The sequence below is a fragment of the Triturus cristatus genome, chromosome 2_2 (genome assembly GCF_964204655.1).
Source record: "Triturus cristatus chromosome 2_2, aTriCri1.1, whole genome shotgun sequence".
Taxonomy (NCBI): Eukaryota; Metazoa; Chordata; class Amphibia; order Caudata; family Salamandridae; genus Triturus; species Triturus cristatus.
The window spans coordinates 290328735-290356078 of record NC_140582.1 but is presented as its reverse complement, the minus strand read 5'-3'; the positions used below and the strand labels follow the sequence as shown (position 1 = coordinate 290356078).

General features: G+C 46.0%; 1 protein-coding gene across 1 annotated transcript in view; it reads right to left on the bottom strand.

Annotated features, from left to right (window-relative positions):
• Window positions 1-27344, bottom strand: part of MOB3B (MOB kinase activator 3B) — a 372623-nt gene that overhangs the window by 238729 nt on the left and 106550 nt on the right. The window contains exon 2 of the mRNA XM_085641328.1: window positions 2747-3342. Coding sequence (XP_085497454.1) covers window positions 2747-3164 — 418 coding nt within the window. The 5' untranslated portion in view covers window positions 3165-3342. The remainder of the gene's footprint in view (window positions 1-2746; window positions 3343-27344) is intronic.

Sequence of the window (27344 nt, the reverse complement as noted above, 5' to 3'; positions counted from 1 at the left end):
AACAAAATACCTGTTTGTAGACTTTAACACCGTATATAACAATTCACCCTTAAAGGGCTATTGGCTTTAATATATGGTTTCCACATAAACGCGTCAGGTCTCGTGCCTTTGTCAGAACTTTTCATAATAAACAGATCAGATTTTAGCATCAGACATAACTTTTCACAATGAACCAATCAAGCCTGCAGCCTTTATCAGTGATGTGCCGCTATGACAAACTCAGGCCTATTGTATTGTGCTTAAGCTTTTCCATAAGGTGACCATTATGAATACAGTCATAAAGATGCAAATGTGTACAACATTAGAGTTAGCAAAACATCTCTCCTTAGAGGGGTCAACAAGGATTACCAATGTACAAATCACAAACCCCCAGGGGTTTGTCAGCTGGGTGACCAACCTGAAAAACCTTGCCTATTACATTAATTTCTGAGACTACATGTAACACAATACCTGTCAACAGTCGTTAACACGGTGTCAAAGCAAACTGTCTTTAACATATGCTCTTCACAATAAATGAGACCTACTGTCTTTTTTATTCTCTTTTAATACAAACAGATCATACCTATGCCACCAAGCATAATTTTTCCAGTGAACTAACCAGGCCTAAGTATAGCCTTCTCTTTGGTTTGTCATCATAACCAACTGAATTGAGCAGAGGTTTTCCACAAGGCAACCACTAGCCATCCAGTAACATAACTTGACAAATATGTAAAATGAAAGTTGATGAAACAATATATTACCTCTTTTAAATATTACCAGACTGTAAATCTTCTACCCCCAAGGTTTGTCAGATGGGGGTAACCAAACCCTTGCCTACTACTGGGTATAAGCTTTCCAAAAGACACAAACTGAAATACAAGTACTCTTTTTCAGTGGATGCACAAACGCCAGCCCAATCAAATGCTTACTCAAGGGAATCAATTTGTGAGTGGAGCCAAAGCCCCTTTCTTAGTTGTACTTCTTAAAGCTCTTTCACAAAAGATTTGGCGACAGCTGTGCTGTCACCCAGACCTACAAATCATGCGAACCAGAAAAACGCTACACTGTACTCTCGCTTCCCCTTTCAAGATACCAGTCAGCTATGACGCCCTTCTTCAGCTTTGCAACACAAGTAACGCATAAGGCAGCAAGCATGACTGAAATTCCCCTTTGATTCGAGTTCAAAGGCATGTTTGCAAGCCCATTACATTCTAGATTCCAGAAATGTACTACATATGGTAGAAAACCTTATGGCAATAAAACACAACGTAAGGTGTTGTGCGTTACTTCTTACAGAGCAACGTGTTTTGTCAAACAACACTTTGTTTGTTTTCACAATTCTTTTTCGATCATAAGCACCTTGGATGAATACAGGTCAAGAATACTCACTAAACCACTCAAAGTATTGGATGGGAGGGCAAGAATCCTGCAGAAACCCACTATTGAACAGTGCTATGTTCAAGGACATCAGGGCACTGGATGGCTTTAAGAAATGGGATATAATATGAATATCTAAATTTGGCAATGTTTGGGACACAGAGGAGTTGAAACAGTTTGAAACCTTTGGAACTGAACTCTCTCTACATGACAGACGTTTCTATACGTACCTGGTTGAAGCACACAATTTAGCCATAGAAGAGTGACTGGACAGACCTCCAAGACAGTTTCTCGTTAGAATATGGAGTTCTATTCGTACCATTTTTGCTCTAGTGCCCAAAATATAAAATACCTTTATTAACATCAACCCCGATGGATTGGGGAAGCTAAGAAATACATGAGAAAGTGGGGTAGGTTCAATATAAGGTACAGACTGGGAAGAGGCATGCAAGCATCCTTAGGAGTTGGTAATGCTATCGAGATTGTGATTGGTCCAACTGAATATTCTACAAGGTACAGAACTGGCCCAGTTTGGAAAAATCAGGAAATCAGAAATAGTGAGAGTTTGAGGGGACGTGAGAGGGGGAACCTTTTTGCACACACTATAGGAATGCTCTGATAGCAACCGCCTGGGGCAGAGTTTGGACCACGCTATTGGAAGCAAGGCGTTTTATTGACGATCTAACATCTAAACTAGCAATATTGGGCCGTGGGATGAAAACACTCTAACGAAATATGGCAAACACTATACTACTCTAGGCTGGTGGATTACGGGGTTCATGAGTAATATCAGATTTTGCTCAGATTTTGCGACACGGGTTGGTGTATAATAGCCAATAAGGTGGTGTATGACAGCAGGGTCTGTCCGAAGCAGTTTGCTAAGATTTGAAGTCGATGGGGAGAGGGTCAGGAACTGTAATAGTCCGCCGAGCATCACTACTCGTACCACCAGCACAGAATGAATGTTAAAGTCATGGAGACTCAAGAGTAGGATATGATGTATGTAACAATTTTCATGTTCACAGGCATTAATATGGCTGACTCAGGACTTATCACTGCCGATGTCTTTCTACTATGGACCTTTGTACAACTTAACTTCAAAAAAGTTGTTTGTTTATTGTTTCTTTTTTGAAACTCAATTGAACGGGCTATAAAAAAAAGTGAAAAAGAATACTGCATAAGATCCAATTTATTACACTGAATTGTTTTCTTACAATAATGAAAATTGCATTTAATGATTCAGCACCATAAAGGAGTCTGCAGAGGGAGCTTATACTTCTCTTTGTCCCTAACAATTGGTGACATAAGGTCCACTAGGGACAGTAGTTGTCAATCATAATACATATATAACCATTAAAGGAGATATGGCCAGAGCCTCTCTGCCACTTACCAACACTTGTAGGAAATATGTCTTCATTGTTGATTTGTACCTCAATCCAGTCCATCAGAAGGCTCATATACTGCGGCGCGGGCAAGGCTGTGGGCTTCTTGTACTTCAAGTCATCCTGCCACCTGTACTCATATTTAGGACCCCCAGACATCACCGGGCAGGTCCTTTCTGTGCAAAATTCACAGATGGTTCCATAGATGAGGTTGATTCTGTTGAAAAAGTCGACCACATGTACGGCCACCCAGTCATTAAGATCTTCTCCATTTGGGAGCTGCACCGAGGCCTTCAGGTCCAGACCACACGTCAACGACGCCTGAGCCCGCTTGTGAAGTTCAAACCTTTGGGTTCCAGGCTCAAATTTGCGTTTGGGTCGAAAGGTTTTGTCCTTGTTAAAAACTTGCTTCAATCCTATTGACATTTTATTGTTTTACAGATTTATAATGCCTTTAAATGAGGCCCCCCTGAGATTTAGCTTGTATCCGAGTTAGACTGTTCCTTGAGAGTCCCTGTCACCGGTCCTGTGCCAACTTCCTAAATAGTTCACCGGTTCCTTCTTTTCACCAGTCTCTTAGATGAAGTCATATTCGTGATGACAGCTGAATAAAAAAGAAAGCAATAAGTCAAGTGTCATACAGTAAACCAAGCATTATAAAAAGGTTGTTCTACATTAAAAACAAACTACAATTTCCTTCCAAATAGTTACAGTGCGGTCAATGTCAAGAATCACGTTAACCAATTATTAGTCCTCCAGAAAGGAACTCATTTGATAATGTATTGGACCCGTAGTGCATTCAAATAAAATATAGAGGGTATATCAAATTCACTCCGCTTCCCCCTTCTCCTAGAGCAGCCATAATCTCCAGACCTGGTGACTGCAGCAGCATGACCCAAGGGCAATAACTGCTGGACCCGAGCCGAGCGATCTCTCAAGACACTCTCTACAGGTGTGTTTTTGGAATATCGTAGAGGGAATATTGACGTCTCTCAATACGTGTGCAGAATATCAAGGACCAAAATATTGACAGATAAGCCTGTATGTATTTTTGATACCTAACTCTACATCTGTGTACCTTGATGATGTATATACGTACGTAGGTAGATGTGGGGTTAAGAAGAGTAAATCTCTACCTCTCTCTCTCTCTGCACTTACCTTCAGCATGTTTTGGCCCTCGGTGGTCTGGTGTCGATAGTGTGTGACCTCGATATACCCTCCTCCATAGTTCATCCTACAAACTGCTCTTCACGTGTGGGTGCAGATAGGAGAACTAGTCTTGTGACTGCTTCTGCCAGGTAAACTGAGCAGGCAAACAATCACTTCAAGACCAGAGAATGCAATTGAGTGAGAATCTGGTTCCATGTTGCTCTTCATACGTTGACACCTCTCATAGCTTTTTGGTCACATAAGGGTTAAAGATACCATGACTTCAAGTAGCAGTTATAAAGCAAGTCTGAACTCTCTTTTCTATCTATTTTTAACCAGAAACGCCCTACCTGGTGAAAACACAGACTGAAATATTGCCCCCTGGGAATGAACTCTCTGCCACACTTTCATGATGTCTAGCTATAAGGAATGTATCTGTTGCAATTTCTGTAAAAGCAACAGGCTGCACTGGAGAATAGGCTTCCCAGAAGAAGTTAAAAAAGAATGAATTAGTAAACCAAATGTAAATGTTTTGCAAATATATGCTTTTAAAATTGCACCAGGAATCTCTGCCTCGCTGCGGCCTATGGGGCATATTATCAAGCCAGGCGATAAAATTATCGCCGCGTTAGCGGCAGAAAACTGCCACTAAAACGGCGATACTGGGCTTGATAATATGCTCTATGGAATTCCAATTGAAGCCCATGTTAGATGTCCTTCACATTTAACATGGGCTTCAATTGGAATTCCATAGAGCATATTATCAAGCCCATTATGGCCGTTTTAGCGACAGTATTCTGAGGCTAAAGCGGCGATAATTTTATCGCCTGGCCTATGATTTTTACCTGCATTGCAAACACTATAGTGGGGCTGCTCCGTTAGGGGTTCTGCTATTGACACCATTAATGGGAAGTACAGTGGGCGTGTCCCAGTTGATGGGCTTCAATCTTCAATTGTACCAAAGCCTGCTTGGTACAGCAAGCAGTGTGAAGTTTAAAAACACACCAAAAAGAGTGCTAAAGTGCAGGTCGAGGTTCAAAGCACCAGGAATCTTCTAATACAAAATCCAAGTGCAGAATACTTTCCAGAACTTTTAATGAAAACATACGAGGTTTCTACATCAGCTGCCTTTGCTTTCTAGAAGCCCTCCCTTCTCGTGCCAGCTACTTTTAATCTTATTTATAAATTGACTGGATGTGGTGTATGCTGGAACATGAATGGAATGCACTTCTGTGTGAAGAGCCATGCTCCCTCTCACTGAGTAATAATAGTGCACTTCAAGTAGGAAAATCAAGAAAATGGATATTGTTGGTACACATAAGAAAAGTGAGGCTTGTAAACGACTGAAATAGCCGGCAAGGTCTCCTCGACCTCTGGAACAAATGCTACCTCCACAGTACAACAGGGAGTTCTGGGGGGAAAGGGAACGCTTTAGATGCATTACCGCATAGATGTAATGCTTTGGGATTGTAACAGCAATAGATTACTAATACATTCTATGGCCCGAACCAGGCGTTGTCAAGGGCATACCATCAGTCATTCTCTTTTTTCTTTTCTTTAATAAATGCTTTTTATTGAGTACATCAATACGTAAAAATATTTATACCACTCAAGGTATTCCAGTATTGCTTTCCTCCTGTTCAGCGGCACTCAAGCTAAGCAATCTGGTACATATGTATAGTGTAGCCGTCATTTTACATTTCCCAGGCTCTCCGGCAATCTGTCTCTCCTGTTACAGCCTTTTATGTAACCCACGACGAGTTTGCCACACCTCTCAGATCTTATTCCATTTCTTTGGGTCACCTCTGCTCAGTGGCGGTTGGTGACATATAAACATGGTGGGGCGCAACCTTCTGTAAAACATACATACGAAAAAAGGACATTAAAACATACATTAAACATCTAAGAAAGGAAAAAAAATACTTGCCTTATCCTGCAGCACGTCCTCGATGCACTCCAGTCCCTGGCTCCAGACTCCTGTGAGCTCGAGGTGATATCACACAGCCAACTACTTTAACCAATCCAGATGCTGCTCTCATGCTGTTATGCAGCATGAGTGAAGCATCTGGATTGTCTGGAGCAAGCTGCCTCAGTGCTCCAAAAAGAAACTGGAGCCCAGTGCCTTTTCTCCAACCCATCTGTCTAAAACAGCTGGGTTGGAGAAGTTTGAATTGTGCATGTCAGGCTGGCCGTAGTAAGATAGCTGGCCAAACCTACATGTGCACTTCAAACCGAAGGAGCCACTCCTCATTGCTGCCAATAAGCAGCAATGACGCACTGGCCCCACCCCCATACTCCATTCAGCAGAGAGTAATAAAGAAAAGGCCAATAAATTAAAATAAATTATCACCATTCATTTTTTACTCTTTCTGCAGTAGTGTGTGTGGGGGGGGGGGGTTGGTGCTCCTCTACTCCTATGGAGGAACCGCTGCAGCCTCTGCTGTTGTATATTTGTTTTTTCACCAACATACACCAGTCCATATCCTCCTTCCAGCTTGTGAGTTCTGATCTCCTTTCGACTTCGACTTCGCAAGTTTTTGCAATGTTTCGCTTTGCCATGACCCCTCCATCAGTCATTTTCGAACAAACTGCTGCCCCTTCCATTTCTTGCCTATGGTAGCCACTTGAAAGTATGCACACATTGTCTGCGTGTTGTCAGTTTCCTTTGTCACTTTCTTCTATTTAGTAGGCCATCTTCCTCCCATTCCACATTGTCTAAAGTCCACAGATGGGTTCTTTCATCTACTGGACCTGGGTTGATTATCTCATTTCCTGTGATAGACAGTTAAAGTATTAGAGCGTTTTCAGATGAACGCAATGGCTTGTGTCCCGTTCAGGCTGCGCACAACCCCAGGCCATGCACAGTAGATTCTAGGAGGACAGGCCCGAGGCCCTGCACAGTCGGTTCCAGTATCATGGGTCAGGGCTTGGCCACATCCAGCACCCACCCCATACAGCCAAAGGCCATGCACTGTGTGTTCCGGAACTAAAGAGGCGATGTGTATGATGTGGCCGATAGCCCACTGAACACAACCAAGGCCTTCTAATTCAAGTTCTGGTGAGCTTGAGAACTGGACACAATGTTGTTGCACGACGCCTTGTTTAGTGATCCTGAAGACAGAGAAAATGGGCATAGGAAATAGCTAAAGGGCATTCCCTGCACCGACGGCTATTACACATGCCTTAACCATGCACTGAGGCTTCTGCAGGCACACTATATCCTTATTACCAGATACGCATAGCAAAGATCATAAGTTGCCGGGGTTCTTACTAAAGTATATCTTAACAAAACCAAAGCTTTACCAACAAAACTTTGTTAAAGTTGCAAATTTATGTAAGCCTAAAAGCAATGCAGATTATTAAAATAACATAGAAATTCCACTAATGAAACTTCAGTTTGATGGATCTTACAACTTAAAAAACAAAAAGCTACTCAGATGTGCCATGACATCACGATGTCATGGATACCCCAAAAGTGACATCATCAATGGCATTCATTGGTGATATCACATTTCTATTGACGTCACCTATCAATAAAGTAATTTTGGAGATAAAGGAGAAGGGTACAGGGCCTGAATGGTGCCACAGAAGTAGGGGTGCTGAGTACAACGATTTGTGACTGGGATCTGTTGTTTTTGGCTTTTTGTTTCCATATTTTCTTCTTTGGAAGTGAAGAGGAATTGGGTTACATCTTTGCTTTACTGTCTTAAAAAACACTTATTTCCTGTCAGGTTGTGTAGGAGTATCTCAATGTTGCTCTAGCTTTCTACTACAACCGTACTGTACTGCCGTAGTTTTGATTCTTCAAGACCATTGTTGATCAACTGACTGGATGTGCTGTATGGCTGTAATTCATGTGCATATGACAACAAAGAGCCTAGTTATTTTTTTTTAAGTCCTTTCTGGCCAAATAAAGCTGCACTTGTTTTTGCCACTTCCTACTCATCATAAAAAAATCAAAAATATTTGCTGTCGGTGGGCAATATTTGCTGCTGGTGGGCCGCACATTCATGTCTGTCTAGCATTTTAAAACAAGGGGCCAATTGTTCCAACTAACTTACAAAGTGTTAACAATTTATTTTAAAAGGCCTTTGCTTTTATTTCACAGTGCATAAAAGAAAAATGAATTACAAAAAGATTTTTTGTGGCACACGTAACAATCCCAGCCTGACAAGTTACAGAAGCATTACAACGTGTAAACGAAAGTAAATCCAACAATGACGTGCTTTGTGTGTGAACACTGCGATGTTCCTTCTAGCCTCAGGTTGAAGAACGGAGACATCCAATCCCTGTGTGATTCATTCAAGACATAAACCTCACACGGCAAACCATGTCTGTTCTCAGATTCATCTTGTTTGAGTCTTATTTCTTTGGAAATATGGCGCCATTTTGCTAATTACTGCATCTGACGAAGAAGATTTACCAGCCTGAAGAAGGCTCGGTAATCTAACACTCAATGCTAGCATCTGATAAAATATGTATGTGATTTTTTTTAGGTCTTCTATCTTTCCGGGGTGGGTAGAATGAAAATCACTAAACTGGAAGATAATAGCATCCATTAAAAAAGTGTGGTATGAAGCACGTTATAAAAAAGTTGTAACCCCATCGGCACCAGGAAAATGCTGAAGCAGGCCCCTATCACCAGCCGACTAGACTACGGCAGTGCACTCTATGCAGGGACCACCACCAAACTCATGCAAAGACTCCGGACGATCCAGAACGCAGCTGCCAGACCTCAACCTGCCCAAGAGGACACACATCACCCAGCACCTGAAGGACCTCCACTGACTCCCCGTCCAGAAGAGATGTCATTTCAAGCTTCTGACCCATGATCAAGGACCTTCCTACATGAACCACCACCAGCATTTCCACCAACCTACCAGCAATCTCCACTCTGCACACCTCCCCCTCACACAGATACCACGTATTCGCCGCTGCTGCTCCGGAGGACGCTCCTTTTCCCACCTCGCCGCCATATCCTGGAATGCCTTCCCCCTTCACCTCCACACCGCACCTTTGATGATCCTCTTCAGGAAGGGACTGAAGACCTGGCTTTTCAACTGATGCCTGCAGCACATCGCCTGGGTACTTTCTAGGGTGATAAGCCGCACCATACAAGTACTACTTGATTAATTGATTCAAAAAGCCACATTTTCAACTGTAATCAAACAGAGGATAGAAAAGGACCATCATGTACTCTCTGAGACAGTCCAGTGAATGCCAAGTTAGACCAAATGCCACATGGAACAGCGGTAAACCTCTGTGAACTTTGATTCAACTACCAAAGAGCGACCTAGCACTTTTAATTGTTTGAATGTTTTATGTTGGGCAGACCAGTATACTTGCCTTTGTTATATTATTAGAATAGGTGACATGTTTCAAATGTTTAAGGGAACTAGACTGCAAACAAGCAAGAAGTGTCTACGTCACTGTGTCGTGCATGCAATAGATTTCACTTTAAATGTAAAACGCTTAAATCATCTTTTGCTTTTTTTTATCTTCGTATGTGAACAGGGAGGCCAAGCTCTGCTCCTGTGCACCCTCTTATAGACACCCAACCACGCCGCCCTACCGCGCCCCTCCCCCAACAGACGCACTGCGCTTATTCATTCACTGACTCGTTGACTTCTTAACATATATGTTCTCTGAAAAATCAAATCATCTAACTTTGAGCAGTTGCAGAAAGTTTAGACTTCACAATGCTCACGCCCAAACCACACTCAGTTAAATTATTCATCCCTCTGTGAACCACTCTTGTGACTTCTGCCATACTTGAAGTTCCAGTGCCTTTCTCTTCCGGTTGAAAAGCCTTGATCCTTTTCCATGGAGTCAGCGTTGCAGCAGGGGCGCCGGGGATCCTCATGCAAGCAAGGAAAATGGATCCCGACCCATGTTTTGTTGCATAATGGGGGTCAAGTGGGACCCTCATACACCTGGGACACGGTGCAACCGCACCTTCAGCACTAGTTATAGCTAAGACCCTGCAAGGAGTTCAAGTCATCACTGCAAAACCTAGAGATCTGCTGCTGACGGACTGGTTTTCTGTAAAGTAGCCGCTATATTATATGCCATGTTGTTTTGTTCCATTGTAGCCAAGATACACTGCGTGTTAGCGACAATGTCGAATGTGACCCCCTAACAATACAGTAACCCATTGACAGCAAGTGAAACAATGGTACTTGTGTCTGCATTCATGCATCGTGCCATCCTCTTCTGTGGCAGGGTGGTTGCTCAGTGTTGTATTGTCCTACCTCCAGGAGAGCCTCAGCCTCATTTACAATAATCACTGTCGCCAGCCGCTACTGTGCACAGACACGTGGTATTGTCATTGTAATGCTTCGGAATGCGACATTTCGAACTTGATGTGCGATTTCTGGCACCGTTTAATGTGTAGTGTGTACTTTACAGATCTTTTGGTCGTTTATTTTGCAACTGACTCTGAAAGAGGGGACTAAAGTTTAAAGAATGGTGTGTGATTAATGTCAGTTTTATATATAAGTGCTATGACGATAACATTAGCTTACAATGTGTGTTATTATAGTCTGATTAATACGCTAATATGCTGGCGCCCCACTCAAACTCTGAGCTTTTATGGTGATTTAATTGGCATTTGATACTACTCATACAGGACCTTTTAGCAAAATGATGCGTAGTGATCCAGACAACAGACGGCAAATTGGAAGAAAGAAGAACTAAATGGGCCTACGTCCTACGCCTGTCAACCAACCTGGACTAGCCAAACATAAACAAAAAGCTTCAGGAATGACCAAAGACTATGATTTTCAACCAACCCTTTTGTCACATGTGCAAGACAACCACCACTAACATTCTAGAAAGGGATTGACTTCTTCTCTGTTCACATTGGCGTGGTGGACAAATTGTTGCACTGCTTCAGATTGGACATTGTACAGTGTTAGAAATCGGGTCTCTAGTTGGCAGAGGTATGCACCCTGTCCAAGTAGGTACCACAAACCTAGTCAGGGTAAGTCACAACACAATACTAAATTATCCTGTGCTCCCCCTCTGGTAGTTTGGCACAGAGCAGGCAGGCTTAACTAAGAAGGCAATATGTGATGTATTTCTGCAATAACGCATACAACATCGCAGTAAATACACCACAAAAAGATTCCACAACAGTTTAGAAAAATAGAGAATATGCATCTGATTAAATCCAGTCCAAAATGATCAAAATGCCTCAAGTAGAAGTTGAGTTATTGAATGTTGAAGGAATAAAGCGCTTAGATGTAGGTAGCGCTAAAAAGGTCGCTAAAAAGGTCGCTTCAGGTCACGAGGGACTGGTGCAAATCCAAGTTCAGGCCAATCACGATGGGAGCGCTGAACACAGCACCTTGGATCCTGGGACGCAGTCTGCGCGGCAAGGCTTTGCGTTGTCCGGCCTCGGTTCCGTTAGGCTGTGCAGCGAGGCTTTGCATCATCCGGTGTTGGTTTCAAAAGCTGTCAGCTATGCGGTGAGGCCTTGTGGGGCTTCGCAATGCTTGGCATTGGATTTGGCAGAAACTCAGCTGCAGTACCCACTTCTGAGGCTCAGAACTTGGCAGCAGTGGTGGGCTGCCTGTGCACTAGTTTATAGTGCACATGTCACTTTGGCCGGCCGTCTTGCAATGGCCAGCCTGACATGCACACTATAAACCTCTCAACCCAGCTGTCTTAGACAGCCGGGTTGAGAGCCTGCAAAAGTCTACAGTGTCCTCAGGTGTGATGAGAAAGGCCGCTCCCGCCAATCCTGCCGCTTCACTCATGCTAGTTAACAACATGCGAGCAGCACAAGGATTAGTCAAGTAGTTAGCTGGGCCCTGGACGTGACGTCAGGAAAAGAAGAGGACCGGAGCAAGGAGGACGTGTCTGTGCAATCAGGCATGTGAATTTGTATTTCTTTTTCTTTTTTTAAACTATTTATTTTATGCACCTGCCCTTCCACTGCCATAGTTGCCAGTCGCTACTGATCGCCTCGGAGCACTAACAGAATTGGGTACCTTCCAATCTTGGTTTCAAGTACTCCATTAAAAACGGTTTATGATTTGGTTTGTGATGCGGTATCATCAGTGGTGTATTTGTGGGTTTTGTACAGTTTCCGGTAAGCATGTCTTAATCTGTGAAAAGTCAATCATTTACATTGTTTGGTCCAGAGGTTATAAAAGTCTTTAAAAGGTTGGTTGGAACTGTTTGCTAGGGGTGTGAAATGTTCATGTGCCACCCCAAAGGACTGAAGCAGTGGAGGGACGGGATGTTAACCCACTCCTGCGGTATGTGGAACACAGGTGGACTATCTGGAAATGCTGCCTCACAAAGAAAACAGGGCTTAACCTCAAATTACTGTTTCATCTGCTTTGTTCATTCCTGGAAGAAGCACGAAATGTTTGGGCCAATTTGGTGGGCCCCACTTTCCCAGGTACAGTCTGTGTTTCACCCAAATTAAATTGACAGAAACATCATTCTAGTGCAGAAGGCTCAAAAGGGTCTTTCATCCTTATTAGTTCACAAACCACAAGAAAACACAACAATATCAGAATGTCCTTTCTAGAGGTGGAGCAAACTTCACTGGGGATTATGCACTGAAGTGGAATATTCCACTCAGCCCTATTCGTTGTTATTAGAATCAGACACTATTTCTCGTTTTTTATTCTTTTGCGCTGATTATCGAGTACCGCACAAGAAATTGATCCTTCCATTGTGCCATCTTATTGGTCTAGAACCTTTAATGTAGCTCTTAAGATTCTTAAGTTGGATACAAGAGAAGTGATTGTGGTTGGTGTGACCAAATTTCTACAGGCAGCCTGGATAATTCTCAAGCGATTAGAAGGAACAATTGTGCGACTGCCTGGGGTGTAGGACATAGGTTTATGAGATGGTGGGCTGTGCGATCATTTTATGGGATAGCTCACCCTATGTTCTAAATTTCTACAGCCAATTAAGATACTGACAAGATAATGAGTTGAAAATTATTGTGACATCCCCTTTGGAGCGGATGCCCCTTTTAGAATAGTTTTTAGCAGTAAATGTTATTGTATTTAACAATCCAGAGCACTACAAAAATAAAATATTTATGATCCATCAATATTGCAGAACCAGTTTTAATTTGTTTGAACACTTCAAAGCAACACATTTTCATAGCAAGTCCATATTAATAAAGTATTGACAGCCAGAATACTGTTGATACGCAGGTCAGAAGATGACGCACACAGCCGACACGTGTTTCGTCGTGTTGACAACTTTATTGTATTGATTCAACGGATAGAATGCTGAAAAATCTATCACATCTGTATTGTTAATATGAGTCAGCTGCAACAGTTGATCCATCTCTAGCAGATATAATGTGTATTATCTCATATTTATTTGTTTTTTAAACAGTGTTATTTTGTTATTTTTTTTAAATGTTTTATGGATTTGTAATCCGAAATAAACAATAATGATGATGATGAGAATCAGGCACTGAGTAGAGTCTTTTCCATGAAACAAGTGCTGTTGTTAACTGTAAAGCTGGCTAGCCTAGCAAACCACCATACTATTTGCATTGCATAAGATAGAGCATTGTGGGTAGAAGTTTTTTCATGCATCGTTTCATATGGTATTAACTGTGCATAGTCACATGCATGCTCTATCTTGAAAATGAAAACATACTTTGCTAAAAAGGATTATGGTTCATTTCCCTGCAGGCTTACACTACATTCTCGCCTCCCACAAGAAACACTTTCATGTGACAGCACTCAGCATATAATGGCCAAGGGTGAAAGTGAATTTTTCACATGAGGAAAGCGACTACTCAGCGAAGAACACTGAAGACAGTACAAGCCTATGGAGAAATGCCAGGTTTAAATGTTTCAAATCATAAATTACAAGAAATAAAATGGTGGAAATATATATATTTGCCTAATTTGCCACTCTGCTTGAAAAAGGACAAGATGCCTTAAACATGGTGAAGAAAGTCCTGAATAACTCTTCCAGATGCTGGTGCTGATTCTGGAAGCCATAAACATTCTCTGCAAATGTGAAAATGTTAATCAGGTTAAAAGCTCCACAAAGCGAAAAGCTGAACAATTAAACAATCAACCCATCTTCCTTAAGACATAAGACTCAAGCAGTTGGGTACAATTTACAAAGGTCAGCTTCACTCAGCTGTGGCTTTAAGCCTTAATGAAGCTGTTCAGTGTCTCTGTAATTGGCAGTGAAAGAGTAACCGCATGAAAATGGGTTTTTGGAAAGTGGGAATGTGCTCGCTCAAACAGGAACAAGTCTGTGTGTGGCAAAAAAACATTCGTATCCATAACAAAAAGGCGGGGAATAAAACAACCCCTCAATTTGAAGCTAAATGAGGATGTTTGATTCATATAATTGTGTAAACTTTGTTGCTGCAGAACTATAAACAGGTGTGTGTAAATTGAATACAAACATGCATTTGCTTTTACCCCACGTGTACGCATTCTATCCCGCGGATAAACTCTCACCCCTAGTTCCTCTTTAGATATGGGGGCGATACTTCCTCAGTCTCACACAGAAAATGCATATCCGTCGTGGTAAACAAACTCCAAACTGGGTGTGCACACTCACAAAGGGGTAAGTATGTGGATGTTTATTCTGTAGGGTTGCCCAGCCAGAATTCTAAATCGACATAAGTGGCAATTTCTGCATGGTGGAGAAAGTGCCGCATTACCCCCTCATCTTCGTCCTCCTGGTCCCAGACCTAACAGTAAGGTGACTCCGCCTCCGACAGAGGTGTATATCATGCCCTGGGTCGAAGACCCTGTCTTCATGCACACTTCTTCCATTTCTATTACTAGTATAAAAAGCTCCCTCACCCTTCTACCTGTCCAGTGTTTTCTCTGTCCTCTGGACAAGATGTAAGCCATGTTTGTTATTTTATGCACAATGTTATGATTCTTCCTTATTTTGTTCTTCGACGCGGGCGTGAGGAACTCTCTTGCACTGTTCTTCTGGCACGCTTCCTGTCCATGTGCTGGGCTGGGTGGGGAGCGATTCTGACATTGGAGCTCGGGCCAATGGGGAGCCGCATAGTGCATAGTTTCCAACACATGAAATGAAATTCGGGACATTTTGCAGGACAGGGATGCTGCAGATAGAAAGTTCTTGTTTGAGTACTTGTGTGTAATAAAGAGGAACAGTTTATGCAACAATATTACCGGGACAATCTCCAACTTGCTTGGGCTGTCCCTGCAGAAACAAGACAGTTGGCAACTATGGTAGATCGGTATTACCGACCGCTGTCAGCGTGCCTTGGGACTATAGCTGGCTCTGGAAGACTGTGCATTGTCATGTGGCCGATAGGGACATTGTCGACATCGCTATGTTAGCATGAGCTCTGCTGCCATGATGCCGCTTTTACGCACGTTACTACATGACTTTATTTTAGCAAGACTCTGTTTATGCTTTTCACATGAGAAACGTCTGCTTTGTGCGTTCTCTGTCTGTTCCTGGAGTTTAGTCTGAACACGGTGAACAAGGTCGATAAACAATGCCCCTTGTTATTCTGTTCTTGTCAGTCCCTAGCACCTAGACACAGCTGCGGCTGCTGAAGACTCGTGCTTTGATATTATGGGAATGCATGTTTGGTTAAAAGACACTTGGAGAGGGACCTTTCCAGGGAGAAGAGCTATGCTGTCCCTATGATGTAGATATACCATCTAGGCACTGAGGTATGGGGTCTGCTCACAAAGCCCAGAGATCTTCAATTATATAATGATACTTCTTCTTACCAAGGTGAGGGTGGTTAGGCCTTATAATCCTTTATCCACTGTCTATATAAGAAGATATCTCCCTTAATAATATATGGACTTGCTACAATGCTAACTGTTTTAGTTTTATGTGTTTTCCTGCTGGTAGTGGCTCGTATACTGCGTTATAGAGCATGATAGTTAAAATAAACATTTTAAACTATAACAGTGCCTCTGTCAATTGTTATTGTGGACAGGTATGAGTAAGTGAGCGAAAGGGTACGTCTTATTACTGCGATTCCTGAGAGAGTCGGGAGTGTTGTGTTCTGGGGTGTCTAATCATTTGCATCTTCGTGATTGTATAGGAGAGTGAGACACTATAGCTAGTCGGTCCTGCGATTGTGGGTACTGAGGCGGTAGGAAGGCTTGGCCCCTATACACCGAGGTCCCGTATTCCTGCGCATAGTTCTGTGTATGTGAAGAATCCCTGCAACAGCATTTGTCGGGAACCGAAATCTTGCAAGAATGAGTTTCGGTCACTTGGCAACAGTATATAAACAGGAAGGACACGTCCTAGCACGTTGCTTACCTGTTTTTGATATAGAGGACAAAAAACTTAGATTGTAAGTACCATTTTGTTGAGCAGGTGGTGGAACAACCTGAAGAAGATGAAGAGGTTCTTAAATTTCCCTTGAGTCTGTGCATGAGATATGCTAAACACTACAGCAGTGGTCTTCAAACTTCTTAAGGCCGTTCCCCCGTGTACAAAAAGAAAAAACATAGGCCCTTCCCCCTCAATTTTTTTTAATTATTCTGTTAAATTGACAATGTTTAAATAAATCACAAAAGAAGTTAGTGATAGCCCATTACAAAGTGCCTTACTGACGCTCATTTTGTTTCCATTAAAACAAAGCATGATGCTGCTCTTGGACAGAGTCTCGTGCCCCCCGGAATCACTTGAGCCCCCCTAGGGAGGCCTATCTCCCAGTTTGAAGACCTCTGTGCTACAGGTTAGATCTGTCCGATTCAGTGGGTTCTGTTAATGTATCAGTTTCAAAAACAGAAATGATGTAATTGTTGTTCAAACAAGTTTTGGTCTGAGCATCGCTTGTTGTCAGTGCATGTTTTGTTACCTTGGCACATTCTCACTGTTTAGGCCTGGGATGAGGATGACAAAGATGAGGGGGCAATTGGCCAAAATGTACATTTATAAAGGATTGTACTATTGAATATCGACCCCCAGAATATTGTGGTACAGTACAAGAATATCGCGGGACAAAATATTGAAAGGCAAGTGCATATAAGGAAGTACAGATTTACTATTCCTTACTCCACATCAACATATCTTGACGATATATGTACCGCGTATGAATGTGTATGCGAAGTTAAGGATAGAAAATCTAGACTTACTTACCTTTCAATTTTTTCTCTCAATATTTTGCCCTCAACATTATGCACACCTTTATATAGGTAACCCGTCCCCATCTAATCACACACAAAAAGTGTGTGCTCCGCAGTGACATCTTCACTTCTAGCATGTTTTTTTTTCAAACTGCGCAATAGTACACAAAACTTTTGAAAAGAAAAAAGCCAAAACAGGTCTGTGAACCATTGTTTCAAGTAAAAATAGGTAACGTGGCATTTCAGCATTTGAACTCTCTTGTGTAGGAGCAGAGATTTCTGTTGCCCATTCGATGATCATATGTGGCGATTTGAGGTGCTGACGGGCCTCCGTGGGGGGAGGCTCCCTCAGAGGAAGCGCCTAAAGATGGACGGAGGCGCTGCGGTGAATGGGGATGAAAGATCACAGGTTGTACTTAGTATTGTTGGCAGAAGGCGCTAAACCCATCGGGCTCGGCCTTTTGAAATTGCTAAGACACTGTGAGTTAGTTTCCTGTGGTAAACCAGAAAAGGCCAAAAATATACGAGCTGCTCGTTGTAGTCATTTACATATCACACGGGAACAAAATCCTCGCTGACACCGGAAATGGTTTATGCGCCTTGGCGGTGCATAGAAAAATCTTATTTCTAAGCCATTTTCAACTATACACGGATCATTAAACAGGAGAAATGTACCTATTTACAGAGAGGACAAACATTATGTGCTGTGACTAATGCACGTTTCATATCTGTGGTCAACTTGACGGCAATATTCTTGAGTGGCTCGTAGGTCGACACAGTATTTTCATCCTTCCAATGTCGATATAACACACTACCGTTAACTTGGGTATTAGTAACCGCTGTTATTTATTGTATTACGACACTGCAACGCTGTTTTAGCTAGTTCTGCGTATGAACTCTCTTTGGGAAAGACTCGTGTTGTCTTTTGTAAAGTGAAATGTATTTTTCAAGATTCACTAGTGTACAGTGCTTTATTAACCTGTTAATATTATTTAATTATTCTAAGCAGTTGCGGACCCCGAGTAGGCTTTGCGGACGCCCCCCACCTCCCCTCCCCCCAGCAGTCCCCGGGCCAGAACCCCTGCTGCAGATGTTTACAATAGACCATGGCAGGGCGTCCTCGACGCCGGTGGCATTTGGTTCGTTGGTGAGTTCTCAACTGGAGTATGCATGCGCACTGTGCTCTGCCTCGCAGAGTACCTGCTCACCTGCCTCCAGAGAGCACTGCTCCAGTGGCTAACAAAGGCCCCCTCAGCCCTGCAGTGCAGGGTGTTGTGTGCTAGGGGGCCCGGCGAGTACAGCAACCAAGGTAGGCAGGCAGCAAGATCTCCAGACTCGGGGAGAAGAAAATAACACACACCTACGCAGGGATTGTGCTTCGGTGCACTGACCCGGATCATCCGGTTCAGCCCCCATTTATTCACCTGACCTCTTCCGGGTCACAGGCTAGACCACCCTCTCCATGGGCAGGGGGGTGTTCCCCTTAAACATAACATTCCTCCTTTATCATGGCAAACAAAAACAAACACCAACACCGGGTAGAGAAAACCCTTCCAGTATGGAAGACGAGAGAGATGGAGGGAGAGAGAGAGAGAGGGAAAGAGAGAGAGAGAGAGAGAGAGAGAGAGAGAGAGAGAGAGAGAGAGAGAGAGAGAGAGAGAGAAGAAAAAGAAGAAGAAGAACGAGGAAAAAGAAAGAAAACCCACTGCATTTCTTTTCCTCAGTCCATCACAAAACCTTTCAGTCGAGACGACACCGCCGGGTTGGCTCGGAGATGATATCTGTGACCACCTCGACCTTCGCTCCCAGCTCTACTGCCTTCAGCTCCAGCTGCCCCCGGCGAATGTTCCACAGCTGCCTCGGGCATTGGGGGGGCTGACCCAGGTGAGGCATTCTCCTCGTTGACGACGTCACCCATTGTTTCGCCATCCTCAGACTCTGGCCCCACCTCACTTGGTTGTGCCGGGCACTGGTACTTTTTGAACTGGGAGACGTTCCTGGTAACTGTCTCGCGACCCCTCTGGGCAGTGACCATCGTGCCCTTTACTGTCTGGATCACCCAGGGCTCGGGTTCAAAAGGAAGGGAGAACTTCCCTCGGGGATGTCGATTCTTCACCAGCACCAAATCACCGGCCACCAACGCGCTGCTTCGGGCATGGCGCCTCTGGGACATTCGGTCATTCTTGGCCCGCCTGTGTCGGAGGCGTTTGGATACTTGACGATACGCAGGCGAGGATGGTGTCACCTGAGGAAACACATCATTCAGCACCCGTTGGTTACACAAAGACCCAGGGCTGGCCATGGTGGTCGAGTGAGGTGTCAGTCGGTATTCTTTCACGAAGTTGTACAGGGCACACTCCATGTTCTGTTCTCGAGATATTGCTATCCGGAGTACTTTGTTCAGGGTGCGCATGAAGCGCTCCGCTTCACCATTAGCCTGTGGCCACCGGGGTGTGATTTTCACATGTCGGACACCTCTTGACCTGAGGTATTCAGAGAACTCGTGGCTGGCGAATGTTGGACCGTTGTCCGTGCGTAGCTCCTTGATTAACCCATGGCTGGCCATGATTTTCTCAAACCGAGGTATGGTGTGGCTTGCAGTAATGGAGTCCATTATCTCCACCTCGGGGTATTTTGAAAAATCATCAATGACGACAAGCATGTGTCGGCCATCCGGTAGGCTCCCAAAATCTGCACTCATCCGGTTCCACGGGTGAGGAGGTATGTCCTCCGTCAGGATTGGGGCAGGCGGATCAGCGGGCCCCGCCGCTTGGCAGAGCGCACAGGACCGGACTGTTCTCTCCACCACACTGTCCAAATCCGGGAACCACACCTTGCTCCTCAGGCGTGATTTGGTCTTAACCACCCCTTGGTGCGCGTTGTGAGCTAAATCCACCACTCGCTGCTGTAGTGACCTGGGGATAACTAGGCGCGTGCCTCTCATCAGGCATCCCTCGGGGGACACAGCCAATTCGGACCGGACGTTGTGAAGAGCTTTCAACGCCACTTGTGCATCAACTGTACGGTGTGCCAGGTTCTCCAGCAGGGAGTGCCACCTTCCTGATCCAATCGCTGAGATCACCATCTCCCAGCAGTCATCTCGTTTGGTCGCCTCCAGGATGTCCTCTAGCCTGATGGGCAGAGGGCGAGAGCGTTCCACCACCAACCTGACGTACTCCTCCGTCTCTTGAGCTTCAGACTCCTCTTCTCGGGTAACCGGCCGGGCATGTCTGGACAGGAAGTCCGCCGGGTTTTGTGTCCCGGGGCGGTAGATGACGGTGAATTGGTACTCTTGCAGCTGCAGGATCCACTTTTCAATTCTTGGAGGTGGTTTCGACGACACGCCCATGAAGAGAGGAATCAGCGGTTTGTGGTCAGTGTGAACTGTGAATGGCTGTCCATACAAATAGAGGTGGAAATGGCGACACCCCCAGTGTATTGCAATCGCCTCTTTTTCGATGTGTGAGTACCTTTGCTCTGTTTCCGTTAGAGCCCGGCTCGCGTAGGCTACCGGGGCCCACTCACCGTCCAGTTGCTTCTGGGACAAAACGGCACCCAAACCAATGGGACTGGCATCCACCGATAGTTCAGACTCCCGGGCGGGGTCAAAATACGCCAAGGTGGTTTCGGCAGACAAAGCGTGTTTGGTAGCCTGAAAAGCATCCTCTTGAGCGGGACCCCATTCCCATGTGGCAGCGTTCTTTGTGAGGTCCCGTAGGGGTGCCGTTAGGTTCGTGAGATTCCGGATGAACCGACCACAGTAGGTGACCATGCCCAGGAAACTTCTCACTCCGGTAACTGTGGTCGGGGCAGGAGCCGTCTGGATGTCACGGACTTTCGCGGGGTCGGGCGACACCCCCTGTTGTGAGAAGTGATATCCAAAGAATGCTATCTCCGTTTTTAGGAATTCGCACTTTTCACGATGTAGCGTCAGGCCACTGTCCTGGAGCCTCCGGAATACGCATCGTAGACGGGTCATGTGTTCCTCCAGAGTCGGTGCATGTACCAGGATGTCATCGCTGACGTTTATAACCCCACTGAGGCCAGCCAATACACTTCTGATGGTGTCCTGAAACACTTCCGCCGCGCTGGACACCCCAAAACTGAGGCGCTTGTAGCGGCGCAGTCCCACATGGGTGGAGAAAGTGGTTATGGCCCTTGACTCGGGATCCAGCAGGAGTTGATGGTAACCTGCCCGGAGGTCCATCTTCGAGAACCAGTGCGATCCGCTGACCTCCGCAACGATGTCGTCGACCGTGGGTGTCAGATGGCGTTCCCGCTTGATGGCACGATTCGGCAAACGCATGTCCACACATATTCTGACTTCACCTGGTTGCTTCGGTTTTCGGGCTATCACAATGGGGGAGACCCATGGTGTCGGTCCTTCCACTCGCTCAATGATGTCAGCGGCCTCCAACTTTCTTAGTTCTTCCTCGACCTTCGGCCGCAGATGGAACGCTACTCTCCGGTGCTTGAGAGCAACCGGTTGCACTGATTGGTCTACGTGTAGCCGTACCAGGTGGTTCTTTAAACATCCGATTCCGTCAAACAGGTTTCGAAACTCGTCCACCAGTGACTCAACATCTTCCAGGTGCACAGCGAAGGCAAACACCACCAGTTGCAAATGTTCCGCCGTACGACAGCCCAGCAGCATTCCCGCACCCTCCTTGGTGACGTACACTTTTGTGCGAACGGAGTGAGCCTCATGGGCGATGTCGGTGGTGAAAACGCCTAGCACCGTGAGTGGTGTGCCGGAGCCATAGGCAAACACCTGTATGGACGTTGGCTTTAGGACAGGCTGTATCGGGAAAGATCTCAGCATGGACTGGGCCATTATGTTTATGGACGCACCTGTGTCAATCAGGACCGGCGTCAGATGTCCTGCAATCTTGACGTGACACTTTGGGGCCCTCCGCCTCGGACATCCATCCGGTTGCAGGGCGTGAATGACATGGACCGTGCCTTCGTCCTCATCGTCGTCCATATCATCTTCCTCCGCCTCCTGTAGAGGGGCCTCCACCGCATTGATCTGCCGACCTTGTTGTCGTTGACGTCCCGCCGAGCGGCATACTTTGGCCAGATGGTTTAGACGACGACACGCCGTACACCTTTTCCCCTGTGCAGGGCATTGACCTTGGTGCGGGTACGGTCCTCCACACATGTAGCAGGAACGAGACGAGGGTGGTGGTTTGCTTTGCTCCGCTCTCTTTGAATTTGCTTTCTTCGAGGTCGTCGCCACCACCGCGTTCACTGGCTCCGTCTTCACTTGACGTTGAAGGGCTGTCTCCATATGTGCGGCACGCACTTTGGACAACTCCTTAGACCGGCCCATGGTGAGAATGTCGGCCATGGAGATGCCGGGCGTTTCAAGGATCCTTTCCCTCAACTTGACGGACGAACAGCCCTGGATAAACTGGGCCCGCAGCTCGTCGTCTGTGTCCGGGAGGGTACAGGTGCTCGCCAGCTCCTTCAACCGAGCATAGAAGGTGTCAACCGATTCCTCCGGTAGTTGCCTAGCTTGACGTAGGAGGAAACGTTCGTAATCTGGATTTGCTAGGGGTTCAAAATGCGCGGTCAGAGCTGCCTTGAGCGTGGCATAGGTGTGGGGAGGGCCGGCTTCCACCACGGATTTGGCCAGCCGGTGAATGGCCGAACCACCCAGATGCAGTAGCATGGGCCGATGTCGTTCGGGCTTGAGGCCGACTGCGGCATAATAGTTCTCCAGGCGCTCCAGCCACTCTTTCCACTTGGCCACCTGGGCGGATGGCGGGCCGTCCACTATGAACGCCTCAACCGGGGGCACCGTCGTCATCCTCACACCGGCTGGGCGGGAGGTCCGATGCAGCAGGCGCAGGCGGACCGGGGCGGGACAGAGTACGTGCTACAGGGGCGGACGCGGTCCCAAAAGAACCAAACTCCTCACCTCCGGCACAGGCAGCGGAGAAACCGCGGCCTCCAGGCACTCAGCAATCAGGCTTCAGGGTCCGGGCGGTCAGCTTAGGACGGCACGCCCCACGTGGCAACCAGAGGCCGCAGGATCGGCCCCCTTGGCGAGATGGAGCAGTCAGGAACACCCCGCCGTCTTCCAGCAGCCCAGAAGGTACACCACCGCCTCCACGACAGCCACACGCACTGAACCTGACCAGGAAGCAGCAGGCTGCAACAGGCGTCCGTTTCTCCGGCCAATCAGCACCACCGGGACCCGATCTCCTGCGAGGAAACAGCAGGCAGTAGGCCAGTCGAAGAGAGCTCCCCCACACGCGCTGTTTGCGCGGCGCCAGGCACGTGCGTGTGCGCCGTCACCGTGACGACATCGGCCCCGATGCGGGCCGTGGAGGAAGAGCGGGAGCAGAGAGGCGGCAGGCACAGGCCGCGGAGGCGCACGCACGTGCGAAGAACACTCCGGGAGGCAGCCACCACCAGAGCGGGTCAGGCAGCGCTTCGGCGCTCAGGAGCACACCCGGGCCCAGGGAGGAAGCAGGCAGCGAGGAATCAGCCCGCGTGGGTCAGGAGGTCATCAATCCCACTCTCGTCGCCAGTTGTTGTGTGCTAGGGGGCCCGGCGAGTACAGCAACCAAGGTAGGCAGGCAGCAAGATCTCCAGACTCGGGGAGAAGAAAATAACACACACCTACGCAGGGATTGTGCTTCGGTGCACTGACCCGGATCATCCGGTTCAGCCCCCATTTGGAGGGTGGGGTCCAGCTCCAGGGCCCCTTTAGCACAGTACCCTGGCCTGAGAGGTCCTGAGTGAGTCCAGAGGGGGCCCCACCATGTACTTTGCAGGGGGCCCCCTCAAGTTTCGGTACACCACTGCACTCTGCTCGACACCCGCCCTTTCTGCAGCCGCTGTATATACAGTGCTGAGGCGTTTCTTGTGGCAATGGAAGCCAAGAGTTCATCGGAGTTGATAAATACAGCAGCAAGAACAGACAAATTATGTCACATTGGTGCCCTCGACTGTGCGAGCGCAGAGAAGATCCCCGTGCCCCTATCCGCGTTCTGCCCTTTCATACATTTAGCATATGTTTATGATTGATACAGGCAACTAAGAGCTGTTGCATGAGAAAATAATTTTCCAATCTCACTTCTTCCAGGGAGTATCCCTTACAGCAGGACCTGCCCCGTACGAGGCCCAAACATGTAGGGCGCCCTCCTGGCCCCTTATCTCAAAATCCTGTATTTCCCATTTGATCGAAAATCATAACTGTTCAATAATGCATCTCCCGTACTCTCAACGCTTCACTCAAGTTCGTCGACGGCGACCGCCCCCCCCCCCCCCCACCTACCCATTTTTGGAGCCTCGTGCCACAAACTGTAACATAAACAAACCGTACTGCGTCACTCCCCTGCGTAGAGCACATTACTCAGCAGGAAGTTGTGGTAATTTAATGTGAGGTCCTGGCAGCGCAGGCAGCTGGTAGCAGCTGGCATTCATCATGGCACGAAGTGGCTGCTGCAATCCATGCCAGCCTGCGATGTCTCAGCCAGGCTGACATCAACAGTTTGCGCCTTGATGAGAAGCGTATTCTGCCATACAATGGGCCTCTTCGCCATCCTACCCATGTCAGCGGCCTCACTTGCCCCATCCGTGACATATCGCCCAAGCCTTCTTCTCAAGAGGCCTTTCCAGAAGGTTTGGTGCATTTTCTACGGTGGATTAAACCGTGGCTTGGCCTCCCAAGCAGTAATAATGTTAATTACGTTTACTGATTCATTTCTGAAAGCGGCCATGGTAAGGACATAAAGTACATGCATACGCATGCTGTGGTTGGCATTGAGATCTCCTTTGGTTCAGAGATGGAGGCGCTTTGAGAGTCTTGGTGGACAGCTCCATTAGTAAGTGCCTAGTCCTTTTTGATGCTCTGGTTCCCACAGTATTTGCATTACAGGTGCCTCTGCAATCCTGCTTCTTAGGGATGAACACAATTCAGTGCCCATCCACCCGTGACTCGGCTCCTTTTCTTTTTTTAGGTTTGAGTTATATGCCGTTTGCACCATTCATGGCGAATATTTTGTATTATATTGATGCTCTACTGAGCCCTGGTTCTGCCACCTTCAGCCACTGGCTTGCTTGGCTTAAGAACCTACAGGCATTGGCTTGAGACATTTTCAATCACATATTGGATCAGTTCACAGGAGTATTTTAGGTACCTTACTTGTTTTCTATTGGCAGTTTGGGTGTATCCTATTGCCCCCCGCTGGAATGCATTAGGGACTACTAAACCTCAGAAAATTACATTCTGTCATCACACAGTTAATTCCTCCTCAAATCAATGCATTTAAACTGCTTGTCTCTCCAGCAGGCATAAAAAAAAAAACCAATTGTGAGCACTCAAGTGCAAATGTCAAATCTATTGGCACTGCCAATATTGGTCTTCTTGGCCGTCAGATGCTTCAATGGATGATCAATATTTAACATGTATTATAAGTCACCAACATAGAGTACTCTTTAGAGTGAGCTCTACGTGTGGACCATCAGAGTACATCCCGAAGGGAGGTCCAGTTATCCTCTTGTGTTTGTCTAATTTTTCATTCATCTTTTGGAGGACGTCAAACACATCTAGTCCATCTCCCTCACCAATAATAATACGCAGAGCAGCAATACTACTGTCACTCTCTAGATCTCAGCAGTATAAGCCCCACCCAGCTCCCAATTCATCCAACTGGAGAAAATACATTAGGTTTACATAGACACCTTCCGAGAGCCATTGTTATTGAGATTTCCAGTTATGTTGAGGATACTGATTATGCCTATTAAAGACCTGATGAGATGTTAAGCCTGACTATCCCTCCCTCAATGTAACATAGCCACTACAGAAAACCCGGGTTATCATGGTTTTAATGTGCCTTCGTAACCTCGGATGGCTATTACTATATACGTCCCGTCCTGATACTATGGTTTCTTTGTAAATACTAATGGAAATTGTTTGAATTTTTAAAATGTACATATTGTACTTTGGATCAACTCAATCATGGTTTGTTTTAGAATGCTTTTATGGATGTATATTTTACTCCGAATAAAGCTGTTTTGAACTTGAACTTGATATACTAATTGTTGGGTGATCACTCACTTCAAGCTGTAATTTTAATAATGCCTGACTATCGTTGTGCTGACCTGGCTGTCCTTTCTGGGAACTAACCCCCTGCCCTGAGCACAGTGAAACAAATACCTCACAGGCATAACTGCAATCAACACATTAGCCTTAGTCGGACCATTCGCAACCAGGTTGTCTGCATGGTATCTGAACTTTATGGAATACGGGAGTCCATTCCACCTTTTCCTCAGGATCTTCCTGTCATCTGGCATCCATCTTACCCAAATTTCTGCAGCCTATGGAGTACTCCACTTGGGCTATCAGAAGAGGAGAGAATAAATTTACAGCTAGCGCATTTATTCTACGGTCAGCGTCAGGCACTCTGGCTCCAGCAGCCCTAACTAAGGCTGTTAGTGGATCTTCAACCACTCTCAGCATCTCACCTCTCAACTCATTCACCCACATTCCTCTCGCACAAAGCTCTCCCAACACGCCAGCCACATCATTCAATTCGAGCAGTCTGTTTTCGGGCACTGCACATGCTTCCGTCTCTGGTTCCGTCCACCTTCTATAACATGAATTTGAATGCAAACTCCAAGTGCCCAGTTCAGGCAGCCACACTATGTTACGGTTAAAATATGAAAACTTCACCTCCACTTCCTTGTTGTTTTAAGCCTTAATAGACCCAGAACAAGTCACCATTGCAGGTCATGAGCATACACTCCAAGCAGCAGCCTTGATATTGGCTGGTAAAGGCTGTGCGTATTTCCAGGAGGCACACAACAGCTAAACATTTTGCACACACAAATTATTAAACAGGGGCAGCCGGCGCAGGTAAGAGTGGTGGGGCAGTGGGGCGAGACGGGAGCATGGCAGGGTGGGGTGTAGCCGGCAGACGACGGGATAGGTAAAATAAATATCTCTGCGATGCGGCAAGCGCGAGATAGTGGTGTTATTTATTTTTTTATTTAATTTTACCTATCCCGTTGTCTGTCGACTCTCCCCCACCCCACTCTACTTCGCCCCCACCCCACTGCTCTTACCTGTGCCGACTATGCCTAGTATTAAACACACTAGTTGCAGCTGTTCTAAAAATATGGGAGCATAAGCTTTCCCCCTGTCAAATAAATAGATCCTTGCTTTGTAACTAAGTTATGAATGCCTACAAGTTTAGTGTTTTTGAGGCTTTAGCGCGGGAACAGCTTCCCTATGAAGCAAGTTTGCAATTTCCCCAGATGAAATTTGGCATGTCAAACAAACTGAAATATCTAAGACTGATAAACCTTTTGTACAAGTTTTAGTTAATATCAGAGTCTACAAAAATGTGCACAA